The 23,860-nt window shown below is 44.0% G+C and overlaps 1 protein-coding gene across 4 annotated transcripts in view; it reads left to right on the forward strand.

The window, feature by feature from the left end:
• The window catches only part of LOC119185370 (venom metalloproteinase antarease TserMP_A-like), an 84,247-nt gene that overhangs the window by 50,211 nt on the left and 10,176 nt on the right, over nt 1–23,860 (forward strand). For 3 of the 4 annotated variants that reach the window (XM_075870463.1, XM_075870461.1, XM_075870462.1), the window contains 3 exons: nt 6,615–6,758; nt 12,740–12,875; nt 19,826–20,008. In XM_075870463.1, the coding sequence (XP_075726578.1) occupies nt 6,615–6,758; nt 12,740–12,875; nt 19,826–20,008 (463 nt within the window). The remainder of the gene's footprint in view (nt 1–6,614; nt 6,759–12,739; nt 12,876–19,825; nt 20,009–23,860) is intronic. The other variant, XM_075870464.1, reaches the window with a different exon arrangement.

A 23,860-nucleotide genomic window follows, 5' to 3' on the forward strand; every position in this document is an offset into this window, starting at 1 on the left:
GAATATAATTTTGTTTGTTTATCAACTCTCGGCTCTGACTTGTTCTTTGGGCCACAGCCGGCGTCCGCTGGCGCACCAATAAGGACCACTTCTAAATTGTCCACGCTTTCGTGGTGCGGTTCGGGGGGCCGATACTTCGGCTCTTGGAATTAGCCCGGCGATCGCCTCCCTATTTAACGGGACAGGTGTGACAATTAATCTGGCGTCCGCGAATCAGGACCTTTTGGTGCACAGTGTGTCCAAAGTAGTGAGAAAGAGCCTCGAGTTGTTGATAGTGCTATCGGAACGATTTTGTGTGTTGTTCCGTGTTCTCGTTGACGAGTGCAGGGGAGTGTTCCGATAGACTGATTTAGGCAGATACTTTTTGCACGCGGCAAGGTTTTATTTGCGAGTTGCGAGACACAATGGATCTCGAAAAGTTAGTTGCTCTTGGTGAAAAGATGGGTCTTTCTGGCGCCGAACTACGGAAGTGGGTCACCCAGAAGGAAAAAGAAGAAAAAGAGAGAGCCAAAGAAGAAAAAGCAGCCGAGCTGGAAAAAGAGAGGTTGGCGGTCGAAAGAGCCAAAGCGGAAAAAGAAGCTGAGGTGGAGAGAGAGAGGTTGGCGGCAGAGAGGGCCAAGCAAGAAAAGGCAGCTGAGTTGGAGAGAGAAAGGCTGGCCGCTGAAAGGGCGAGAGAAGAAAGAGAAGCAAAGGAGCGACAGCTGAAAGAAGAAAGAGAGGCAAAAGAGCGACAGCTGAAGGAAGAAAGAGAGCAGCAATTGAAGTTGGAGCTGGAGAGAGAAAAGTTGGCAGCCGAAAGGGCGAGAGAAGAAAGAGAGGAAAGGGAGCGGCAGCGACAGCACGAGATAGAACTCGAGCGGCTCCGTTTGCAACAGCGAAGTGAAACTCCGGTCCAAGCTAGAGTTGAAAGCAGCGAACGAGAAGATCACGGCTTCCGCTTGAACCCAAGCAAGCTGCTCGTAGCGTTTGACGAAAGGAAGGACGACCTTGACGCGTACCTTCACCGATTTGAGACGATTGCGAAGAGCCAGAATTGGCCGGAACATCAATGGGCAACTGCTTTGAGTACTTGCTTGAGTGGTGAAGCGCTCAGTGTGTACGGTAGGCTGACGCCGACCGATGCAGCCAACTATGCAAAGGTGAAAGCTGCTTTGCTGAAGCGATTTAGATTTACTGTAGAAGGTTTCCGGGACAGATTTCGGACAGGAAAGCCAGCTGATGGTGAGACAGCTACGCAGTATGCTGCCCGACTTTGCCACTATTTCGACAGATGGATTGAACTTTCAGGGACAGCACAGGAGTACGATGAGCTTAGAGAGCTGCTAATTAAAGAACAATTTCTTACTAGTTGCCACCCAAGCCTGTCGCTGTATTTGAAAGAGAGGAAGGCGGAGTCATTTGAAGGAATGCTTGAATTGGCTGATCAATTCTTAGAAGCGCAAGGAGGAACTAATTTGGCCAAGGTCAAGAAGGATTGTCCCGATGATTCGAAAAAATTGGCTCCCGAAGAAAAGAAGCGTGCACCAGAGAGCATTCCACGATGTTTTCTGTGCAACCGAGTGGGTCATCGCGCGAAAAACTGTCGAACGATCTTTACGAGCCCTCCGGCAGTAAAATGTTTTAAGTGTGGTCAGACTGGGCACAAAGCAGACGCTTGTCGGAACGGAGTGAGTCAAACTCACCAGGTATCTTGTGTGCAAGCGGCACCGAAATCTGATAATAATGCCGTCACCGATGGATTCGTAGAGTTGAAAAATGGGAAGAAAATTCCTATTGTGGGGGCTGTAATGTCAAAACAGCCAACCGGTGTTACGAAGGGAATGCCAACGCTTCCTGGAAAGATTGCAGGCAAGAAGATTACGGTTCTAAGAGACACCGGTAGCTCCACGGTTATCGTGAGGAGAAATTTGGTACGGGAAAGAGAGTTGACAGGCAGAACGAAACCGGTTTGCCTAATTGACCGTACGGTCCGGATGCTTCCCGAAGCAGAAATTGAGGTTGAAACCCCGTACTTCAGCGGGAAGGTTACTGCGTTATGCATGACGACCCCCCTGTATGACCTTGTCATCGGAAACATCGACGGGGCGCGAGGGCCAAGTGATCCAGAATGTTTGGGAGAAGACCCGAAGATAGAGCCCTCGCCAACACAGCGGCCGCGAGATACAGTGGAGGAGCATCCCGTGACGGATCTCACTAGAGCCCAAGGCGAAGCCGCGGCGCAAGAGACAGCGAAGGAGAAGACGATCGTGTCGAATAAGTTCACGGGTCAAGCAACCGGACTTAAATCGGCACGACCTCAACCGACCGACAGTGTAAAGGAGACGGAGCTGGCCAGCCGGGCAAAATGTAGAGGCATGATCAAGCGGGTAAATAAACAGACAGGACCCGTCGAATGTAATGACCCGTTAACGGTGTCGGAAGTGACAACGATGGCTGAGACGCCGCCTCAGATATCGTCGCTGGAAAGGGCTCGCCGAAAGGGAACGTGGAAAAACAAGAAGTCGAGCGAGCACCGCAAAAAGGGGCGCAAGCGCTGTTCGAAGTACTCAAGATAGGTGCTGAGGTGGAATCAGAATGTGTTTGGCAGAGCTGAGTGACATATGTTGTGTTAATGTTCTTGTTATCCTGTGTCACAAGTGTCGAAGTGTTGTGCCGTGATGTGATGTATAGTGTTGTATAATTGTTGTAATGAGAGAACTTTGTACGTTTGTATTGTTTAGAATGTGTGATGAAGTAATGTGGGCATATACCTGTGGCTATATTTCATGTGTTGTGGAATTGAACTACAATGTACGATTGTATTGAGTGATCTATTGTGAATGTGAAGTGTTATGAGCGACTGATGGTGTTACAGTCTGTGAGAATGTGTGGTGACTGTTCGCGCTCGTTTGTGTGGTTTTGAATATTATGAGATAATATTCTTAAAGTGGGGGGCAGTGTCACAGAACGAGCGCTAAACAAGAGCGCGCCGCCAAATCCTTGCGACAACGGGCGGCAGAAACGCCGCGAGGTAAAAAGAAAAAAAAAAGAAAGCAAACATCCAGGGCCCCCGGGCGCGCGCTCTCCCCGCAGAAGCACGGCTCCGCAGACGAACCTCCTCACCCCACATCGGCGGCCCAGCAAGCCCGCGATGTTTCCAGAACGAAGGGGGCGGGGCCATACCGAGTTGACTCACCGGCCGGAGAGGGCATTCCAACTGTCTCGCCCTCTTCCCAGCTTTCGCCGCGTATCGCGCCGACGAAATGACCAGAAATTTCTGGAAGGTGGCGCGGAAGGTATTTAATCGAGCGGCCGAGACGACAGAACAGGAGAAGACGGAGAGTTAGCGCCGGAGCGCGTAGGAATTACGCCGTGTAGTCGGCGAAGGTTCTGCCCGTAGTGACAGAACAGGAGGAGACGGAAGTGAGCGCCAGAGTGCGTAGAGAGTCCGCCGTGTAGTCGGCGAAGTTTGTGGTCCGTAGGGACGGCTCGAGCTACAGGCAAGAGTGTGTGTTTACCGCTATCGAGCGAAGACCCGTGGCAACCGCTGCGAGTGTGAAGCCGTCGTGTTCCGGCGAAGAAGTTGAAGTTGGAAGAGTGGCCAATTGAAGACGGGAGGTTTCCTGGGAGAGAACTTCGAGAGCTGCGGAACGACAACAACGCTGGACTTTGAGTGAGTGATTCTCGGAAGAGTATCATTCAGACTTTTGTTCCAAGGACTTTGGACTGAATAGGTTTTATATCTCTTTAGTCTTTAAGTGTCTTGGTTGTTCAATGCATGCGACTGCATTGTAGTGCGTATTGTTGTCTGTGTCCGTTGTTTCAAGTGTGGTTGATTGTACTGTGTAGTACATTGTCTGTTTGGTGACGTATTGTATGTAACTATTGTGGAGTGTGCATACGTGTGTATTGTTTTTGATCTGCCGTTAATGAGAATATAATTTTGTTTGTTTATCAACTCTCGGCTCTGACTTGTTCTTTGGGCCACAGCCGGCGTCCGCTGGCGCACCAATAAGGACCACTTCTAAATTGTCCACGCTTTCGTGGTGCGGTTCGGGGGGCCGATACTTCGGCTCTTGGAATTAGCCCGGCGATCGCCTCCCTATTTAACGGGACAGGTGTGACACAAGGGTAATTCAGAGACCGATTTGAGCTCCCTGCGTAAACTGTGTAATTTATTACAACGTAGCTGCGAATCACTCCAGACCACTGCATATCACTGCGACTCGGCCAAACGGGTTTGAAAGCGCCTATACACCAAGAGACACGCTCTGCCCCGCTGACGTCATCGTTTCTAGCGGATCTGATTGGCTGTGGAACGCGCCGCACAGACTGCTAGTATCGAATTGGTGGCGGGATTTACGCGTATGCGGTCTCACGCCACATCGGGATGCAGGCGCCGTGAAGGCTTAGCTCGGTTCCCAGCGCATGAAGAAAGAGTTGAGGGCAGTTGAGGGTGAAAGGCGGAGCGGAGGAGGAGGATACTTTTTTATTACTGGTAGCTCCTTTAATTATGGGTGTTTCTATTGACCTCTGGTGCCAATGATTTGCTCCAGTAGTGGTCTATTCAAAAACAGAATGCGAACAAACCGTTTGAGAGACCCTTTGAGGCACATATGCACTCTGAAGCATAGGAAAAGAAAGCGTAGCGTAATCTCTCAATAAGCATTGCAATACCACTTTTTAATTGGTTTAATAAAATGCAACATATTCGTGAAATACAGATAATGTAAAAACAAAGAGAAAGATAGACTAAGGATGAAACTGAAAGTGAAATAATAAAGTTTTTATCTGACAAGACAGCTGCGTTTACTTCAGCAATCATTCAGAATGTTCACCCAACCATTTCGTTTAGAGCGACTCGTATATCTTATAAAGGTAGCTGAATATAAAGAACATTTTCTATTGGGCTGATAGTGCTATCGATGGTTGGAATGTTTAGAAACAGTCCCACATTTTTTTTACGTAAGCACGCCTAATCTTACTAGTTTTGCCAATTTTTTATTTATGAGAAATGTTGTAGGCCAGGATTTTCAGCCTTGGCTACTTTTATGGTCAGGTGGTGGCAGAAAACAAATATTTTGTTTGCGTGTTTAGTTCTAGGCACTTTTTCATTGATACGTTTTGAACCAAATTATTATCATTTCGGTACGTTTGGACAACTACCAGACAACTACGCGATGTGAAAACATGGCGGCTAAGGTAGGTTTCACTTTTTCAAAATATCTACACAGCTGAACAACGCAAAACAGATGGCTTTTAGGTGTGAGCGTTGGTTACTTGGAAATATTCTGCATGGGGACTGATTTGCAGAACAACCATTATTATCTTCACTACCAATTTGAATTCGCTGCAAGCGACTCTAAATGAATTTGAAAATCAAGAAAGAAATAGAAAGCGCTCTTCATTCTGTGTTTTTTTTTTGCGCTGGCAAAAATAAAAAAATCAAATATAAAAAGCCTGTTGCGGTCATTGTTTATAATTTGATCGGAATTGCGACTGTGGGCTAGTAACGTTCCATAATTCTTGATCCCACAAAGAGCTGTTGCAAAAACGACTGCAGTATATGTTTCAGTGCCGTTGTTACAGCAACTGTTGCTTCCAGCAGTGTGAAGTCCTAGCTGTTTCTACGGTCAGCACAAGTCTCTTTTTTTTTCTGCCAATGAAAAGTCGCAGAACAGTCGAAGGGGGTCACGGTCACTAGACAGTATTATGTAGGGTATATGGCGTTCGCGCTGCTTCGGTGCGTAGGGCTATCTTAACAGTATCAAGAGCATAACCGCGTTAGCGTATTACATATGTGCTGTAGCTCCAAGACTAGCGCAGAACTCTGCCTAATCAATTCTGTAACTGCTGATTTTACCAACAGTAACTTCCTTATCGGGCGTCAAATCATTGCGATAGTCAGAAGCTTATTCGTGAATATCAGAATATCTGCTTTTACAGAACTTTCGTAGTATATATTTAAAAATTTTCCAGAAGGTTTTTGTATTCACTGATAGAAATGGTAAAAACGTCTCAATTATTTCATCCATTGTTAGCTACATTTCTCAACAATTACAGCCTTTCATTCAAGTTCGCTACGTTTGGCTAGTTATTCAAATTTATGAGCTATTTTTGTTTATTCGACCTGGCAGACCGGTCATAGGCACCTCTACGAGATAATAAGTTGGTGTGCAGATACGAACTTACGTAAAAGAAGAGAGCACAGCAGCACAAATACCCTAATTTTCGGCAACTGGGCTTTTTTGATCTCATCGCCTGTGTCCATATCTCTCGACAGCTTCTTTTACCACAAATCAATACAAGCCAGTTAACATTTTTTATCGCTTTCAGCAAACACCTCTGCTATGTTGCTGTGAGCGTACTTTGTGAAATAGCATTAAAGCGATAACAAAGTTGTTTGCCGAGAGCCCACAAACAATAACGTGACTTTAGCCTGTGATCGCAATGTTCTTACCCTTGCAAATGGATCTTTTACAGAATCCGACAAACCGGCGCTTATTCTTTTTTAAATTCTTTCACATTGAAAAAAGCAGCTGTGCAGTGTAAAAATACAGCTCGCGAACTGCCTGTTATTGTGGGAAAATTTTAATTAATAATGGTGGACAATGACCATTGCTTTCTTTTTTCAGGCTAGGCAGTGATCACGATGGCTGTCCAAACGCAACGAATTGTTCTGCTAGTTACGGAAATTTAATGTCTAACGTACATAGAGATAGGCAGAACAAATCAATACTGTCGAACTGTAGTATGGAGCAGATTAAATTTCTAGTGAGGTAAGATTTCACTTATTTTGCAAGTTAACATTAACCGTAAGTCTAATATTACGCAAGTGCGGGATTATGTTCTTAGAACTTGAGTTGCTAATGAAGCATAAAGAGGAGAACGCTTCAATTATTTAGGATACAGCAAACTTTTGGCAGAGCCTCATCATGGGTCGAATACTCGGTGGAACACTCATAGCATAATAAAAAGCGCCAAGTGCTTTCAGCTACCAGATTCTTCGGACAAAAGCACAGCTGGAAATGTTTCACACCTAACGACAAAATAGTTTGAAATGATACCATTGTGATAAGCACAGTCTTATTGCAAAAAAAATTTCAAGATAGATGTATACTCTTGCGTAGTTGTGTTTATGTTCTACATTTCTATTACATATACTTCTAACAAGAAGTACAATTGCGCTTGTGCGCGCAGTAACAACAGTGCAATTGTTCTGTCGTGAGAAGTTAATTATCCCTCCTAGATGGTAGAGATTCGCAACGTGATCAAAGACATGAATAACCATCAAACGAATTTAGGCTGATTCTTGCATTGCTGTTAACATGTACCTCACAAAACCTACATTTCAGCGTCATTCTACTTCGCTGCTGCCACTAGAATAATGCGCGAAATCACTGACACAACACTTGTTTTGCGTGCAGAAATCAGCAAGACAACGCACTTTCTAAGCCAATTTTTTCAATGAGAAGCGTTGGCTGTCTCTCGTTTATCTGATACGTTACACGATTGAGAAGAAGGCCTGATGGCCGCAATAGTTTAAATCATTACAAGCTTGTGGCACAGTTTTTGCCATGGAAGAAAAGATGCCTTTTGTGCCATGGTAAAACAACTCTTGAATTGTGAGCACAGTGTTCTAGTTGCTTCTGCGCAACCATTCCTGCTTGTAAGGTCTTCATAGCTGGCCTTGTGAAAATTACAAGAAATGTTAGTGAGAGAACTGCGTGCAAGAGTACCTGCAATAACATATCAAAACATTGACAAGTCAATAACACACGTTTGCGGGTTATACGGGGTGATATGAAAACCTCATACCTTCGAAGTAGAGTCCAATTTCTGGTTTTATAACCATTTTATAGGTATCGCTTTTTTAAAGAATATATATGTAATGGTAAATACTTTGGCAGCACCTCTGTGGGAATCACAAAAGATTTAGGTGCCATCAATGTCAATAATACACAATTTACACGAGATAAAATAGGCAAACATTTTCATACTGCCTTTGGAATATTTTTTTCGTGTTTTTGCTTATGTAGATGCTTTAATTATGAATTTAATACATTTTTGTTTTAATGAGTAGACCAATATTTGATCAATTATATTTTTTTCATTTTAACTGGAAGCGAAATACGAGATAAATGTATTGGCAGGTGCGTTAACCCTACTCACCACTGCCCTCCTCTAACACTAGAGGGTTATCGAAGCCGACAACTGGGCTATTTGGTAAGGTTTCATAATAGTACTGCCGCGAAACCAACACGGATGAAGACGGGGACAACGATCGCTTACTCACATCTGAAAGGTTTATTGGATACAGGATGTGAATACACATACAATAAAAGAAGGGGAATCTATGAAGATTGTGGTTATGAAGTCCCGTGGCAGCAACCTACCTCTCGAGGCTGCTTACAGAACCACTGAAATAAGTGAAAGGTGATCTGCCTCTTGCTTTTCATCACCTGATGGGAGAGGTCCACTCCGGTGTTAGTCAGAGCTTGTAGGACGTGGGTGGGTACATTCGCAGGTGAAGTATATATATATGATGTAAGGCAAGAAAGAAAGTTGCGGGACAATACAGACCAAAATTGAAGTTTCATCAGTGCCAAATTCCTGTTTGGCATGGCATCATCAAATCTTTCATTGTTTGCCCACCCAAAAAGACACTTGGTAGACGTGCATTTTGTGGAATGATTGAGTACCTAGCCGTTTTTTTTATACTTAGCAAGATGAACAATTTTATTCATTGATTCTGCGTTGTGATTGTGTTATGATACATTAGAGAAGCCTATCCTAAAAAGGAAAAACAATTCAAGCTTGATTCATCTGCCCTGCAAGTTGTGCATGCTGTGGCTAAAGTGTCTGCGGTATAGACCAAGGTATTCAAACCCGGCTGGTATGAAAATGCTGCCTGATGAAATAAGGATTCAGCGGTGACTAATTTGGTTTGGCATGTTTGGCGAAAACCAGGGCATAACGAGGACGCAAGGCACTTTTGTGTGTATACTTTTAACTGCTTATACTGACAACGCAAGCCATTTACAGACAAGCAAAAAATAGTAGGGGGCCAACAAAAACCCGTGAAAAAGAACTTATAAAATGAGGGTGAATTGTGCAAATATGTGACTCATGAAGACACGTGCGTTCAAGCACCAAATTTAGAGATAACAGGACCGCGAGTGAAATGCCTCAATCTCCAAGGAATACAGTGGCGCACTGTGCACGATGTGGTTGTTGGCCTACGTTAACTGATAGCAAGGGTTTATGTTGCCTTAAGTGCGAACTGGGACGAGAAATCATGGCGGCATACCTAGGTGTAGAGTATTATGCGTTAAACCTCGTAAGCCCTACCTCCGTGCTGCTCAGTACACCCAATCTTTAGGTTCATAGATGCCCAATAGATCAACCTGCATGCGTCGTCAAAAATTCTAGATTCATAATAATTTGTCAATATTAATTAATTATTAATTTTTCCTACAAATTCTTTCTGTCTAAAATAATATTATATGTGGCGGTTTGATATCCTAAAACTACCATATGGTCCTGACTGGCGGTATTGGAGGGCTCCGGATATTTCATCGACCAGGGGTTCATTAACGTGGACCCAAATTCAATTACACGGGCCTCAAGCAAACTACAGCTGCAGCTGGGGCTTCAGTCCAAAATCTTCGGTTCAGCATGTCTTGCTTCATAACCACTAGGCTACTCTATTGGGTGTTATTCAAATTTTTTGGCAGCCTCTCAGCATTTTATGAGTGGATATTTGACGGACATGGTAGAAATAAAAACATTGGGGGTCCCTAAAGCTTAACCTTTACGAGTTAAACGCGATAGTGACATTCTGTTACTAGTGCGTATTTCAATTACCTAGTGCATGAAACCTTTTCGAATTTGCTATGCACCAACTCTACGTGGCCTTAAGAGAGTAGGCTCAGTACGCAACGTGCGTGCCTTGTGTAGTTGGGTACCGGATTTCAACCACGGAGCTATTTTGATAATCACACATTCTAACGCCCATTTGAAGTAAAGGCCTGTACCACGCATTATTACTACAATATTTGACGTTGCATTGTGAATCACGTATACAGTATACGCGTGTTTTTTGTTAAGCATAAAAGCTACTTTCCCTGCAATTCTCAGCCGACGAAGTTATTTTTACTATTTCCACAAGTAGAGACATGGCCGTGTAGACACGCCGAGCCACCACGGCCGACGAGATCCGACGAGATCCGACGAGATCCACCTTTCGAGAAGCAGCTGGTCAAGTGCGCAGTGATGTTGAGATTTTTTAATCTGTTCTGGAGTGCTTTCTCTTTCTGGATGCTTGTGTGTGTTTGCCAGACTACTGATGAAGTAATTTGGGCGTATTCAACACCATTACTGATGTTGAATGCGTGCAATAAGTAAAAAAAAAGTAGAGGTGTGGCCGTGTGGTAGAACATCCACTGGCTACGCAAAAAACCCGGGTTTGATCACCACTAGGATCCAAACAACCCTGGTTCGGTCCCCACCATGCTCCGGAATTTCTTATTATTTGTTCATTTTATTTTCATATTTCTCAATATTTGGGTCCCGTATCAGATGATAACTTTTCGCTCATAACCAACGACGCCAACAGCGGAGTTCCAACGAAACGAGCTCTTGAACGCTATCGCACTAAAACAGTCGCAATGTGAGCACGTATGTTACCTGGCTTCTCATTCTGTTCTAGTGTTCGGTTATGCCGAAGCACCAGACCGACTACAGCGTGAACTGAAAGATATTCCAATTTTAATAACGAATACACAAGGTTAATTGTCACAATCATCACATAAAAACGGTAAATCAACAGTAAGGGTACTCTTGGCATGTGACAACTTACTTCATGTCAAGATTTTAGAGAGGCTGGCTATCGTTAATGCTCATGGGTGTACCGGAATGGTTTCGCGACGATTGACGACAAATGTAGCTTCAACTTCTGATTATACCTGCAGTCGTAAAATTGAATTGGCCGAAGCGGTACATGAAGCAGATTTGAAAATTAAATGTTATATTAATATATAGAGTTTTACGTCCCAAAACCACCGTATGATTATGAGAGAGGCCGTAGTGGAGGGCTCTGCGAATTTCCACCATCCGTTTTTTTTTACGTACACTCTCATCGCACAGTAGATGGGCCTCCACTATTTCATCTCGATCAAAATGCCAACGCCACAACTGGAATCGAACCCGTGACCTATCTGACAGCAGTCGAGCATTGCAGCCACTGTTCCACCAAGGTTTTTCTTTTCTTTTTTACTTACTCGGCCTAGGCAGACAAAATGCAAAAAAAATAGGCTGTCGTCACATCAATCAATTCCTGAAATGCAGCGTCAGAAATGTCATTCCTTATTGTGCCTTTCAATAGAAGCATAGTAGTGTAGAGGAACACATGATGCCGCATATTTTAATGAAGAGAGGATTAAAAGAGCCACTTGTTTTTTCTTTATTTCGGACAGTGTGCAAACATCGCACGTAAATTTTATCTTTTTTCGCCTAATGGTATCGCCACAGAGGGCATGTAGAATTTATCTACGTACCCCTTTTGGTTGTAATACAATTATTACGGTGATTATCTTTCAAGACACCCTGTAAAGCTAAATCATTAAAAACCAGAGTATGAGCAAAAAGTCAAGAAAAAGCACTAATGGATACCAATTCACCAAACCAGCTACCTCAAATCTGATCAATGAAAAAATTGAGCCATTGATACAGTGTTTACATAGAATTACCACTGACAAGTACATTACACTGTAATATAAATTGAAGTGTATAAGGATTCTGGCGTTTCTGACACTAAGCCGAGACTGCAGCGGCAGAAGTGTTTTTCCACAAAGGCTTACCATTCAAACACAAGCCTTGATGTGTGATGCCATATGTGCACTATAGTGCCTGTAATATGCATGCCATGTTGAGCCTTTGGAGTCGTGTGTGCGCATCGCCAGCACTTGTCACTCATAGTGGTATCCTACAGTTACTGAATTCAAAGCACGCGAAAAAATTCATGCCTAACGAAAAAAAAAAATCAATGTGCTGGAAATGACTTCGTCTGATTAGCTCCACTGAACATTTTGGTAAAAATGCAGTGCCACATTAAAAAAGGTGTGTTTTTGTATATCACTTGTTATTTTACAATGAGCCAAACGAGTTTATGATGGACACTGTTCAATTGTCTTAAGAAGCCAGAGGCTTCGCAGTGCGATATTCTAACTACACATTGATGTTCCAGGGGGCGTCTGTTCCAATTAAAAGGAAGTTATTTTTTGTAACTAGCTTTATTCATCAGATATTATTTCTGCATTGACAAGCCACTGTTAGTACCACCAAAAGATGGCGCTTTACATCAATATCCTCAAGTAGTCGGAAAAACTAGGACCATAAGTAGTGAAAGGCTATACCGTGTAGCAAGCTCTGTGAGCTGGCCGTGGCACCATAATGGAGGCCCGTTTTCTAAACCACTCCAGCATGTTCCTATTCAAAACATCGGCACTTCCAGATTAGGTGGTGTGAAGCAGCCTTCATCACCGTGAACGTGTATATCTAGTGCTCTGTGATAGTTTACACCTGTTTGCTTGTACGTTGAGCAACTTCGACCAGTTGCGTTCTTGTCTGTGCGGCAAAATAAGAGCGTGTAAAGAAAAATGCGTGCTGCGTACGAAGGTTGTGCAGTATTGAATTATACGAAGCTCTAAGTCAAATGACCAACTTACGCAATGGCGTGCCTTTTTTCTTTCTTTTGCAGTAGACTACCGGACTCTTGTTTATTCGTAAATGACACTGCAAACATTACAAATGATTTTTATCCCGGAGAGAACATGACCGAGGAGGAGTTTTGCAACTTAACGCATCCAGGAATACGTGTAGTGCCGGACCTAACTGTAAGATTCGTGAAAATGCTGACCTCATTACTACTTACTTACGTATTTCATGGAAGTAGCCCCTTTAGATTCATTGATATGAGGGGTTTAAGGTCCTGAAACACCAATATGAATACGAGGGACACCGAAGAGGAGAGCTCCGAAAAACCATCTGGGGATCTTTAACGTGCACCCAAATTTTCGCACACGCTGCAGTATTTTACGCCTCTGTCGGGAGCAGCCCCTTTTCACATATCTGAAAAGTACTGTGCAACTATAATAACAGAAGTTTACATGTTTTTTTTCATATTATGATGCATTTTTTTTTGCATTTCATGACAGAGAGAAGAATAAGTTTGTTGCCATGTACCTGTTAACTACAGATATGTAATAATTTTTTGCGGAACTTTCATAAGAAGTTTTGAGGTTTTCTTAGTGCTTACAATGCTGATATTTCGACTGTTGAATTAGAACAAGACTCTAGATACTGAAGAAATAAATAAACGTGCTTTAGGCAATAAAAATAGACAGGCAAGGCATGTTCAAGGCCTCCAACATTGTAATTTTAGGGTCAATATAGTTTTACACAAAAACCGAGGAAATCCAACACACAGACGGATAATACAGACCTGTAACTATCACAGCAAAACAAAGAATGTTATTGCTAATGATGAAATAAAAGCGCCTATGAACCTGATTTAAAACCAAGGTCGCAGAAAAGCCAGAGCTACACTCACTTCTACTGAAAGCATATTGCAACGATAAAAAACACGCGTTTCACTGACGCCGCGTGCTATCCGAACGGACGGTGGTGCACTATTGTCAGGATTAACACCGACAAAGCGAACACGTACGCAGCTATTGTCGAAATTCTTATCCCGGAGATGGCTGAAGAAACGGCCATATCTCTGGCTCTAACTGACCCTGAAACTCAAACGGTGCTCAGTGACTCGTGCTAAGCAGTACGGAATTTCGCTAAGGGTCAGATTTCGACTGAAGCCCTTCACGTACTTGTGCATGCCGCACAGATTTCCCAGTCTACCTTGATCTGGATCCCCACCCATATGGGCGAAGTCTGCCCGCACTTCCCCAACCTTAACGAGGTAGCTCACTCCGCCGCACGTGACGCAACAAACTGTGCAGGAGGCGATGGCCTTGTTGAATAGTACGCGGGCCAGGATCGACTTACCAGATGCAACGACATGACCAAGGCGTTCTACTTGACCCGCCGATGCTATCCTCCGCCTTATGACAATTTATGCAGAGCCCAAGCAGTTCTATAGCACAAACATCTGTAAGGTCTGCCAGACAGACACCGCTACGCTAACACACACGCTCTGGAAATACGAGGCTAAAACAAAACGTATTATTGTCGATGTCCTATCGGCGAGGTGGAAAGCCACTCTGTTGAGCTCTAAGCTCACTGACCATCTCTGGGCAGTCTAGCGGTCCCGTGAAGCGGTGGAGAGGCAAGACCTTGACGTCCTGACATGGGAGACGTGAGCCCGTGCCACTAATTTCCCGGACAATAAATCAGGTTTTTCCACCACCTCCACCAAGATAGGCCTGTTATTGTCTGCTTTATTAGCATGTATCCTCTTTTAGGGGTGAAGCTCCTTAGGCCGTGGGTCGTTTCCTCCTCTGCAGTAGTAGGGATAGTAGTACTAGTAGTATGTAGTGGCCTCTAGTTTATGAGTTGCTTGTTAGATGGCGTTGTGTGTATATGTCCTCGAGATTAATATGTCTCGATGGTAATAGGGGTTTGCACAGCGTATTTAAGAAGTGCTTGATGATAAGTGGCCGAACCGTTCGTCCATCCGTTCATGTGTCCATCCGTTCAAGCATCTCTCCGTCTCTTCATACTTTGTCCATCCGTGCGTCCGTCCATGCTTCCGTATGTCCATCCGCGCTTTCACTAAACCGTACGTCCATCCGACCATGCTTTCGTCCGTTTTTCGTCCATCCATCTGTCCTTCCGGACAGACAGGTGGGTGAATGAACGGGAACATGTACGTATCGACACACGAACGGACGTTTCGCCCCACTCATCATCATTCACCCCGTGTATATGCTGTGATTGTTTCATTTACAGTCTCTCATCTTATTAGCACTATGGCATTGCAGAAATCATATCACATAAACTCCGGTGGGAATGTTTTTAGTAGTGAGTGAGAAACTGGCGTTGTCCGCTAGAGAAAGTTGGATTTAGATGAAAATAGTTGAATAATAAATATATTTCGTATGAGTTGTAATCAAACGCAGGCCTTCCGCATGGAAGCTGGTGTTCTACGTTCTACTTCAAAGCAACGCAAGAGTTTGACACCGTCTAGCTAAATAAAAAGAAAAACCACTATGAGTATGTGATGTACTGGGTGTAGGCTCATTAGCGCTGGTACTATTGCATGACATGAAAAAGTCAAGAATAGTTTCAGGTGTCAAAATAAATGAATTACAGAGGAAGTAGGTGGATTAAACAAACAATTCCACGTTAAGTGAGACGGAAAACGAGAAGCATTCTGTTTCTTTTATGGACACTTCTGACATTGCACTCAAGAGCCCTGCCCAACTTTTTCAAGCACCCATGGAAAGGATTCACTAAAATGGCTTACTGCCTCACACAATGACGACCGCAAGTTTTCTTTGAATCCGTCCAGTACGAGTGGAGTTACAAAGATTTGTCGCATGCTTCAATCGCATTTTTTTCTTCTCTCCTCCTAAACGAACTCATTGAAAACAAAACAGAGAGAGATAGCACAAGCAAAGAAAGTACGTCATGGGCGACTTGTGACCTTCATCAATTTTTTACATGTGAGGCGTCTTAGAGCGTTGTTCGATTGGGTGTTCGGCGTGACCAACCTTGCTGCGCATTGGCCCCAGCTGGCCTGAGCACTGCCAGAACGCGCTCACGCTCTAGCGCGTTCCGATTTGTGGAAGGGGTTGTGTAACATGCTGTGGCTTGTCTTCCGTACACTGTCTCAGCAGTCATATGATGGCGTCGGCAAGCGAAATTTCACTGACGTGCGATAAACCAAGGCATTGTATCTTAGTAAGAATGCTCTGTAACGCACTAGTGCGTTCGGTCCTGTATAAGTGGCTGTGTAAGAGGTTGTGGCCTCTTTCCCTCACTTTGCCTCAACATCAGATACTTGCCAAGATCGCGGCCGTGGCTGGACACGCTGCCTGCCGAGGCTCGACACGCTGAAGCGCAATGTACACGTCGGCAAATGGACCCCGAGCTCTGGTCTACGCATGCCCATCGCTACTTACAATGACGGCGGAAAAATTCTACGATTGAAATTCGGGCTCGACATGCTGAAACTAAACGGCAGCGTCGGCAAGAAAACCATGCCGTACGGAACGTCGACGTCGAAGCCTGTTCGCAATGTTCATAAACTGTCGCGCCGCCTTGCGTAAATCAGGAGCGTCCTCTCAAGGTTGATCAGTAGGCAGACGCCCCCAATGCTTTTGGCTGTGCTAGCCACAGTGTTAAGGCGTTAGGAAAAAACGAACACAGAACACTTTGTATGTTTCGTGCATCAGTGAATGTACTGGACCATTCGTGACACAATAAATCAGATTCGTTCTTGTGATACACGAAATTTTCATGAAAATTCGTGGCTACTCACTCTTTCGATCATAGCCCGCAGAGTACACATATCAGCTTCGCGAGATTTTCTGCAGCCACTTTGGATAGTTAAATGTTAACTTCTGACCATTTTAGGTAAAACTCGCCTTGTTTCACGTGCGTATAGCATTCGTCAGTTCTGTTGTAGTGCATGAACCTTACAACATTCATTGTACGCAGTAAGCAGCGCAGGCTCGCGATTTGCGCTTCCAAACCTTGACTTACGTTGCGGCGCTTGTTTTTTTTTAAAGTTTGTTGATAGATGACAGCACACTGCAGGCGAATATTTTTTTTGTCAGGTATCGCAGCAAAATTATATCCACACCGCCTGATAAACGTAGTGAGTGTCGCCGTGTGGGTGTTGTGCGTGGTGAATGACGCGTTGTTGGTGAGATCAAAGTCGTTTGGCGGAGAGAATTCCTCATATTACTTTCAGCACTGATGTTCAAAGAAAACGTCTTGACGTCGAGGATCTTTCATTGGACGTACATAGTTGTCAACGTGCTGAGAGTGACAGCGACGATGAACAATCAGCTGCTAGCTCACAAGCAGATAGTTGCACTTCACGCCCCGTCGTGCGTTAATGTTTTCTTCATGCTCGTAGGTCCCTTTGATTGTATTTATTGTATAATATCCTTCAGCGAGCTCAAAATAGACGCATACTTTTTCTTGTGCATGAAATGTATCCCAATTACAGTGGATATTGCGAAGCGCCACATGCCGCCAACACGCTCGAGCTCGACCAGTGAAACGAAATGGTTAGAGCAATCAATTAGGCAGTTATGACTTCAGTCCACCTAAGTTCTCCTGCACTTCACTGGTACCGTCCGAATTTCGTTGTTGTTCGACAAATGTTTCCAATTTTGACGTTGCGAAAAGCGTACGCGTATATTTGTTTCGATATCATTGTTTCGATTGCGCTGATGAGACCTGCAACATCAAAGTGCAGGGAATCTCGCACTGGTAGCGTCCGATCATGGGGGAGACACAAGTGCTACCTAATGGGAAGTTAAATGCTTGTGTTTTATTGAAGAAGCAGCTACATGATACTTACAGCGCAAGTAACGACGGCGTAATTTGTTTGGAAACCGTCACTACGTTAAGCATTCGTTCCTGTGCAGCCGCGACGGCACGCTATTCGCTAGTGGCCTACTACTGTGTCAAATCCGCCAAAAAAGCTCGGCACGAATGATGTCCTTGTGCCATTCAGTTCATACGTGAATTCTGATTCGCGCAGTTTTCTGTAGCATGCACAGGATTACGCAAATCATTGTTGATACTGTGGGTGTTTATTACTTACATTGTTCTCACTTCTACATGATCATAATCACCATCATCCGCTCGTCTCTTTATCCTCATGGTCATTCTGTGTCAGCATCATCGTCATCGTCTGTGTACTGGCTCTGACTGCGTTTTGCGAGGTATTTTCTCGAATAAACGCTGTCGCAACCAAGACTACCAAGACTTCATACGTGGTGGAGGTGCTGAGTAGTAGTACCAGGTGCTGAATATCAGGTGAGTAGTAGAGGTGCTGATTGACCATCATATGTGATGGTCGATCAGCTGACACCACCAACCTTTGCACTCCGGCAAGAAATGAGGTAGCAAGCATTCAGCAGTTCCTATCGGTTGGGAAAGTACTTTGGTTCAGTATATATTCATTTGACGATTAACAGCTCATCCACTGAAAGCGGTACGGGGAGTACGTCCACGCGTCCTATCTTTTCTTATGCGAGTTCACGGGTTCATCCTTCTTCCGCAGCCATCTTGGATTGCACGGCGTGCTACCAATAGGTCGTGGGCATTGCGAACAGGTAAGCGCTGAGCCCACACGTCGGCTGCAGGCGGGAGTCAAACGCCCGGGCAGAACATTTCTCTAGACAGCTTCAACGAGCAGGCTTCGATGGTGCTGACGCCACTAAATACCTCTATATAATATACCATATAACACAAACTATAAAACATTAACAGAAACATAACGAAAACACCTAGTAAAACCGATGCAAACGCCGCGGTGTGCACCCCTCATGCTGCTTCACATTGCCTCATGGTCCCCTTGAGAAGGAGATGGTGCAAATTTGCTATTCTTAGAATACGCGGTTTTTTTTTTTTCAAGGCGATCACTCACGCGAGTGTGCACAAGTCATGGCTTCCCCCGACGATCCCTGTAACGACCAAGCGTGTCGTGTTCTAATCAGCCCGTGAGAGAACGTCTGTGAAGAGGGATTTTGAAGCTTCATCCGTCGTTTATCGACAAAGAGCAAGCATTATATGTTTAGATGAATTTGGATTTATGGCGAATTAGAGGTCGCTTTTGCGCTATAATATTTCATTCGAGTGTCCCCGGGAACATCTAGCACCGATCGGCAGCGTTTTCTGACCATGCTTCATATCAAAGTGTTGCACAGATTTTTCAATATGGAACACGATCTGCGCGTCTCCCTCCCTGCATGAGTGGGATGAGTGTGGCCTGAATGCACAGTGGATGCGTGCACATGTCTGTTTTCTGCATGCCTCAACGGCCACTGTTGGCGACATTGGGACGGGTAAGTGCGAATGACGCAGCTCCATCCGGCAACTGGACGTTGTCTGTAGAGATTAAGACACCGTACACTGACCAGAGGGAGCTGCGTCCCTCGTAATTCGGGTTTGGCACGCCTATAGGCTATACCTTAATTTTTTTATCAGTGTGGTAGCGACCAGGTATCACAATGATCACAATTTTCATGTGAGGTGGATATTATGAATGCGTAAGTCACGGACACAAGACTTCGCTGTAAAATAATAATGAGGCTTTGGTTGCGGGATCGAATCCTAGCCATGTCCACCACTATATTGGTAAAGGTGGAAATGGTTGAGATTAGCGTGCTTAGACGAAGGTGCGCAATAAATAACCCCAATGGGTCAGAATTTCAGGACTACTTCTTGGGATGCTAAATCTCACTAAATCTGATGAAATATAACGAGTAGAGATAATTAACATCTGAACACTGTATGAAGTCCTGATGTTGTCGTGAAGATGAAGGAAATAAGAATGCCATTCTTTAGCATACAGACAGAAACCAAAGACCAGCAAGTAAGCTTGCAGACGAGGCATTTCGAATGCTCACTTGCCTCGAATGCTGCTTGCAATGTGGGACAATGGCATACCATGAGTGACGATAGCGGAGAGTAAGTTAAAGTAGGGCACATATAGCCAGTGTCACTTCTAATATTCCTCTAATGACGCAATATTGAGCATTCTTCTAATCTCCGCACTACCACAACAACTTTTCCTAATACTATTATCATGTGACTGTATGTGTTATCATTTATGATATGTGGGCATTTATTCTCCTTGCGACAGAACAAGACGCTGCAATGTTTTATTGAGTGTTGCTGGAATTTGACAGATGTTAGTAATGGCGGTGCCGAATACGATTATTCGAGTACTGCAGACACAATAGGTGAATATGATGGCCGTGGTGGTTATGCAGATGTTTGTGAGAACTATGACAAGCCGGACGGAATGACTTGTGGCGAAAACAAGGTATGTTATGGCATACATAACTTTTCTCCTTTATATTGTGAGTAGTTGTGCAGCCAGACCATGTATTATACAATTTTTTAGCAACGGTGAAGTGATCTGAAAAGCAACGTTACATCGCAGTACTAAACTTGAGGCAAAACTAACTATCCGGAGATTGTTGAAGTCTATCAAACCCAAATGAAATGCGACAGCGTGAGACAGTGCCGTGTAGCGTCTGTCTACTGGCATTTTTTATTATAGTATATTTATAGTATTTATAGCATATTTTAGAAACAATATGACATGACACCTTGCCCCGACAACTGTCGAGCTACGTGACCTTCCCTGAGAAGGAAATACGAAATGATTTTATTCGAATTGTTCGCACTGAACTATCTTGTGACATATCACATTTACGGACACTTCATCATAACGATTAGGGTTAAGCAAGAGGGCAATATGTCTGACGTACACAAACTGTCCATCTCTGCGTATAATCGCCATTGGGAGGATAGGCATAGGCTGTGAATAGGAAACGTATGTATATATGTACATGCTATGAAGGGGGCACATATGCACGCCCATATAAACAGAAACACATACACATGAACGTCCTAAAAATTGACACGTATACCAATAATGCATACCCAGCACCTCCACCAATACGTTATGGGATTGTGGCGCATGTACAAGATGTATTTATTGAAAAAAAAAACAGGCAAGTACGTATGGCTGTCTAACACACTCTCACGCCTGTAAGCTCATTTTTCCCTTCATTTTCCCCCACTTTATCTCCGCAACAATATTGTAAAGGCACTGCTTCACATCATGATGACATATTATATTTTTTGTTGTGATACACGGGAAACGCCAACTCGCGGCATGACCTCAGCGACATGCTTGTTATACAGCCGTCCTACCATCAATTGTCCTTGTTGTACCAAAGTGAAGAAATGGCCAGACCCACAGAAAGGTGTGGCATGATAGATAGATAGATAGATAGATAGATAGATAGATACATAGATAGATAGATAGATAGATAGATAGATAGATAGATAGATAGATAGATAGATAGATAGATAGATAGATAGATAGATACGAAGTGTCAATGTTTTCACAAAAGCACAAAGAATTTAAAAGGCCTACAAAGTATTCGTGAACTATCAGACTGTTGTATGTAGTTAGTTGCTGAACCGTGCAGTTAAATTTATATTCTTCTTCCGTCCCGAGTACCTGTGATTGCTGACACTCCAAAATGGCAGATACTCACTCAATCTAACACTCTATTTAGTATCTTTCTCTAACAAATGAAATTATGAGAAATGTTTTCTTGGGATCACTGTTTCTTTTTTTCATCTGGCCTCCTCTTTGTGAGCATATTTGACTAGCTCGTGTAAATTGCTCTTTTCTATTACCTTCCGTATACATTGTATTCCCAATCGATGCTGCAATTACGTTGTATATCATTCCACTGAGTGACTACCACTGAAATGCTGTGATCGGCTTAGCGTGTTTACATAACGTATATCTACTGGCAGGATGTTCACTTTCAGTTATTGTGCTTAAGAATGTCCTTGTGTATAGAATACAGGCATAAGAATTTCTTCAAAAATGAACAAACTGAGCATCGTAAAACCTCAAACAGCCCCGTCAACCATGACCACGACCAGAGTACTGGTTCAACAAGTGTACTGAATTGTTTACTTATCATTGTAAAAAACGAGCTGCCTGCGTCCTGCGGATAATTTTTTTTGAAGATGTGCTGGGTGCCTCAAAATGACAAAACTTTACCACGAGCGCGCAACGATTACCATGATGTTCATACCAAGGTGTAGATAGTGGAAAATACAGCGTATTTTTCAAGATAGGCTTTACTCCCCTGGATTTCTTTTACCAGTTTGAAGAAATAAATATTTCAACATTCAGCAACTGACATCTAAATCATTCAAAAGCGGTTTGGTAGAGCAGACGTTACCTAGCCCTACAGCGACTCATTGCGCTGCGCGGTTGACCTCTACGCAGCACACATGTGCCAGTTGTGTAGAAAGAAATAGGCTTCTTCACCAATGAACGGGAGCAGTTAATGCGTTTAGCTAGATGCAAAGGAAGTTTATTGTTCTATACGTCCAATAGTGTGCTGAGACTTACAGCTGTTGATTTTAAGATGGCATTGCGTGTTAGTCAACTCAAGAGCCTTCATATTGTCCCGAATCGGGATGCAGAGACGGCATGTACAAAATAAAACACGTAATTTGGCTTGTGGCGTGGAATATGCAAACTCAACGTATTACAAGGAATGCGAGCTGTATACCCACGCCGGTGAACAGAGCGTCGGCCGTCAATAAAATTGATCATCACTGGGTCGAACCGTCTTTTATACGTTGACATTGAACTTTTAAGCCTTATTACTGGCGCTCGCCTAAGCTCTTGGATAAGCATGGCAGTTCACGTCGTGCGCGCGATCTTAACAAAACAACAAAACATTCTGCTACAATCGTGAAGCTTCCCGAACCAATGGGCACCATCTGAGCCGAGCACTGCTGACAGCCTGTGTTGGTTTAAAACAGGCACTTCAAAATAACACGCGTGAAATTATTTGATTTACATGTGTGAAGCGCGAAAAAATTCATGAGCCGGTCCACTATATCAAGGTGGGCGATCAGCGAAGCTGTGCAACGTACGACAGAGAGGTGCCACAGCATTTGATTGTATTGTATACTTAGACAGGAAGAGAATTTTTTTTGAACTGCACTGAAAGCCCCTTTGACTTCAGTGTACGCTCCAGTAATACTTTATGTTGGACAGTACACCTACATTTGTCACAATATACATATGCATGTCTTGCTTGATTGCCGCGCGCGCTTTCTCGCCGCATGCAAGCCATTTCATGCCCAGTCTCATGAAACCATTCGAGCAGCATCTGCCTTGTTACCGCAATCTGCATGTTGGGACATTTTAAGAGACCACTGGTGAGTAGGGTAGTTTTCCGTAAGTGTGTGGGACATGCATTAGTCTTTGCTACCTTTTCAATACCTGTCACCTTTCATTTTCACTGCCCCGTCTGCAGTACGAATTCTCATGGAGTGGAAAGCTTAGGGCTATTCAGAAATTTACCATCTTGAGATTGTAAGTGTATAAGAGGCACGGTCCACCACAACCAGAATATTGAATTTCAATATTATCCAATTCACTTTCATTTTACTGCATGTAGTACATGCTCGACGAGTTAAGTAAATAGCTTGATGGATCAAACGACTAAGATATACACCAACCGAGGTCTACTAGCAGTACTAGAGACAGCTGGCAAAAACACATCAGCCCCATAGTTGTTATTTTACATAAAGCGGCGAAAGACGAAGAAGTGTGTTTTGAATAGGAGCTACTTCTGCTAACTCTGGCGTATTTCATTTGTAATTTAAGTCTGTTGATCAGTTTTAGCTGCTCCCTTGGAGGGGATGGATGTAGACCACCCCGGGCGCCTGCTGGTACCAGCGGCGTCAGCGGCGGCCGCCTCCAGGAAGCGGATGGGACAATCGAGTGACAGCGACAGTGAAGATACTCATGCTTACTATCTCAGCAGTGAGAACTTTTTAGATGACGGTTTCCAACCTGTGCGGAGCCGCAAAGCGAAGAGGAGGAACATGAGGACATCCTCATCCTCAACTATTCAAACTGTAAGTGAAGCGCCAAAATCGAACACTTATACCATCCTGTTTCTGCCTGCACTTCCTACCGTCAGCATAAGACGCCTTAACAGACAGTCTGTGTCGAGGTCTCTGGAAACGCTCGTGCCAAATGAGATCACGGACATAAGAGTGAACGCCAGAAAGAATATACTGGCTGTGGACGTTTCACACGCAAGCGTGTTGGGCG

Source organism: Rhipicephalus microplus, chromosome 8, assembly GCF_043290135.1.
Source record: "Rhipicephalus microplus isolate Deutch F79 chromosome 8, USDA_Rmic, whole genome shotgun sequence".
NCBI lineage: Eukaryota > Metazoa > Arthropoda > Arachnida > Ixodida > Ixodidae > Rhipicephalus > Rhipicephalus microplus.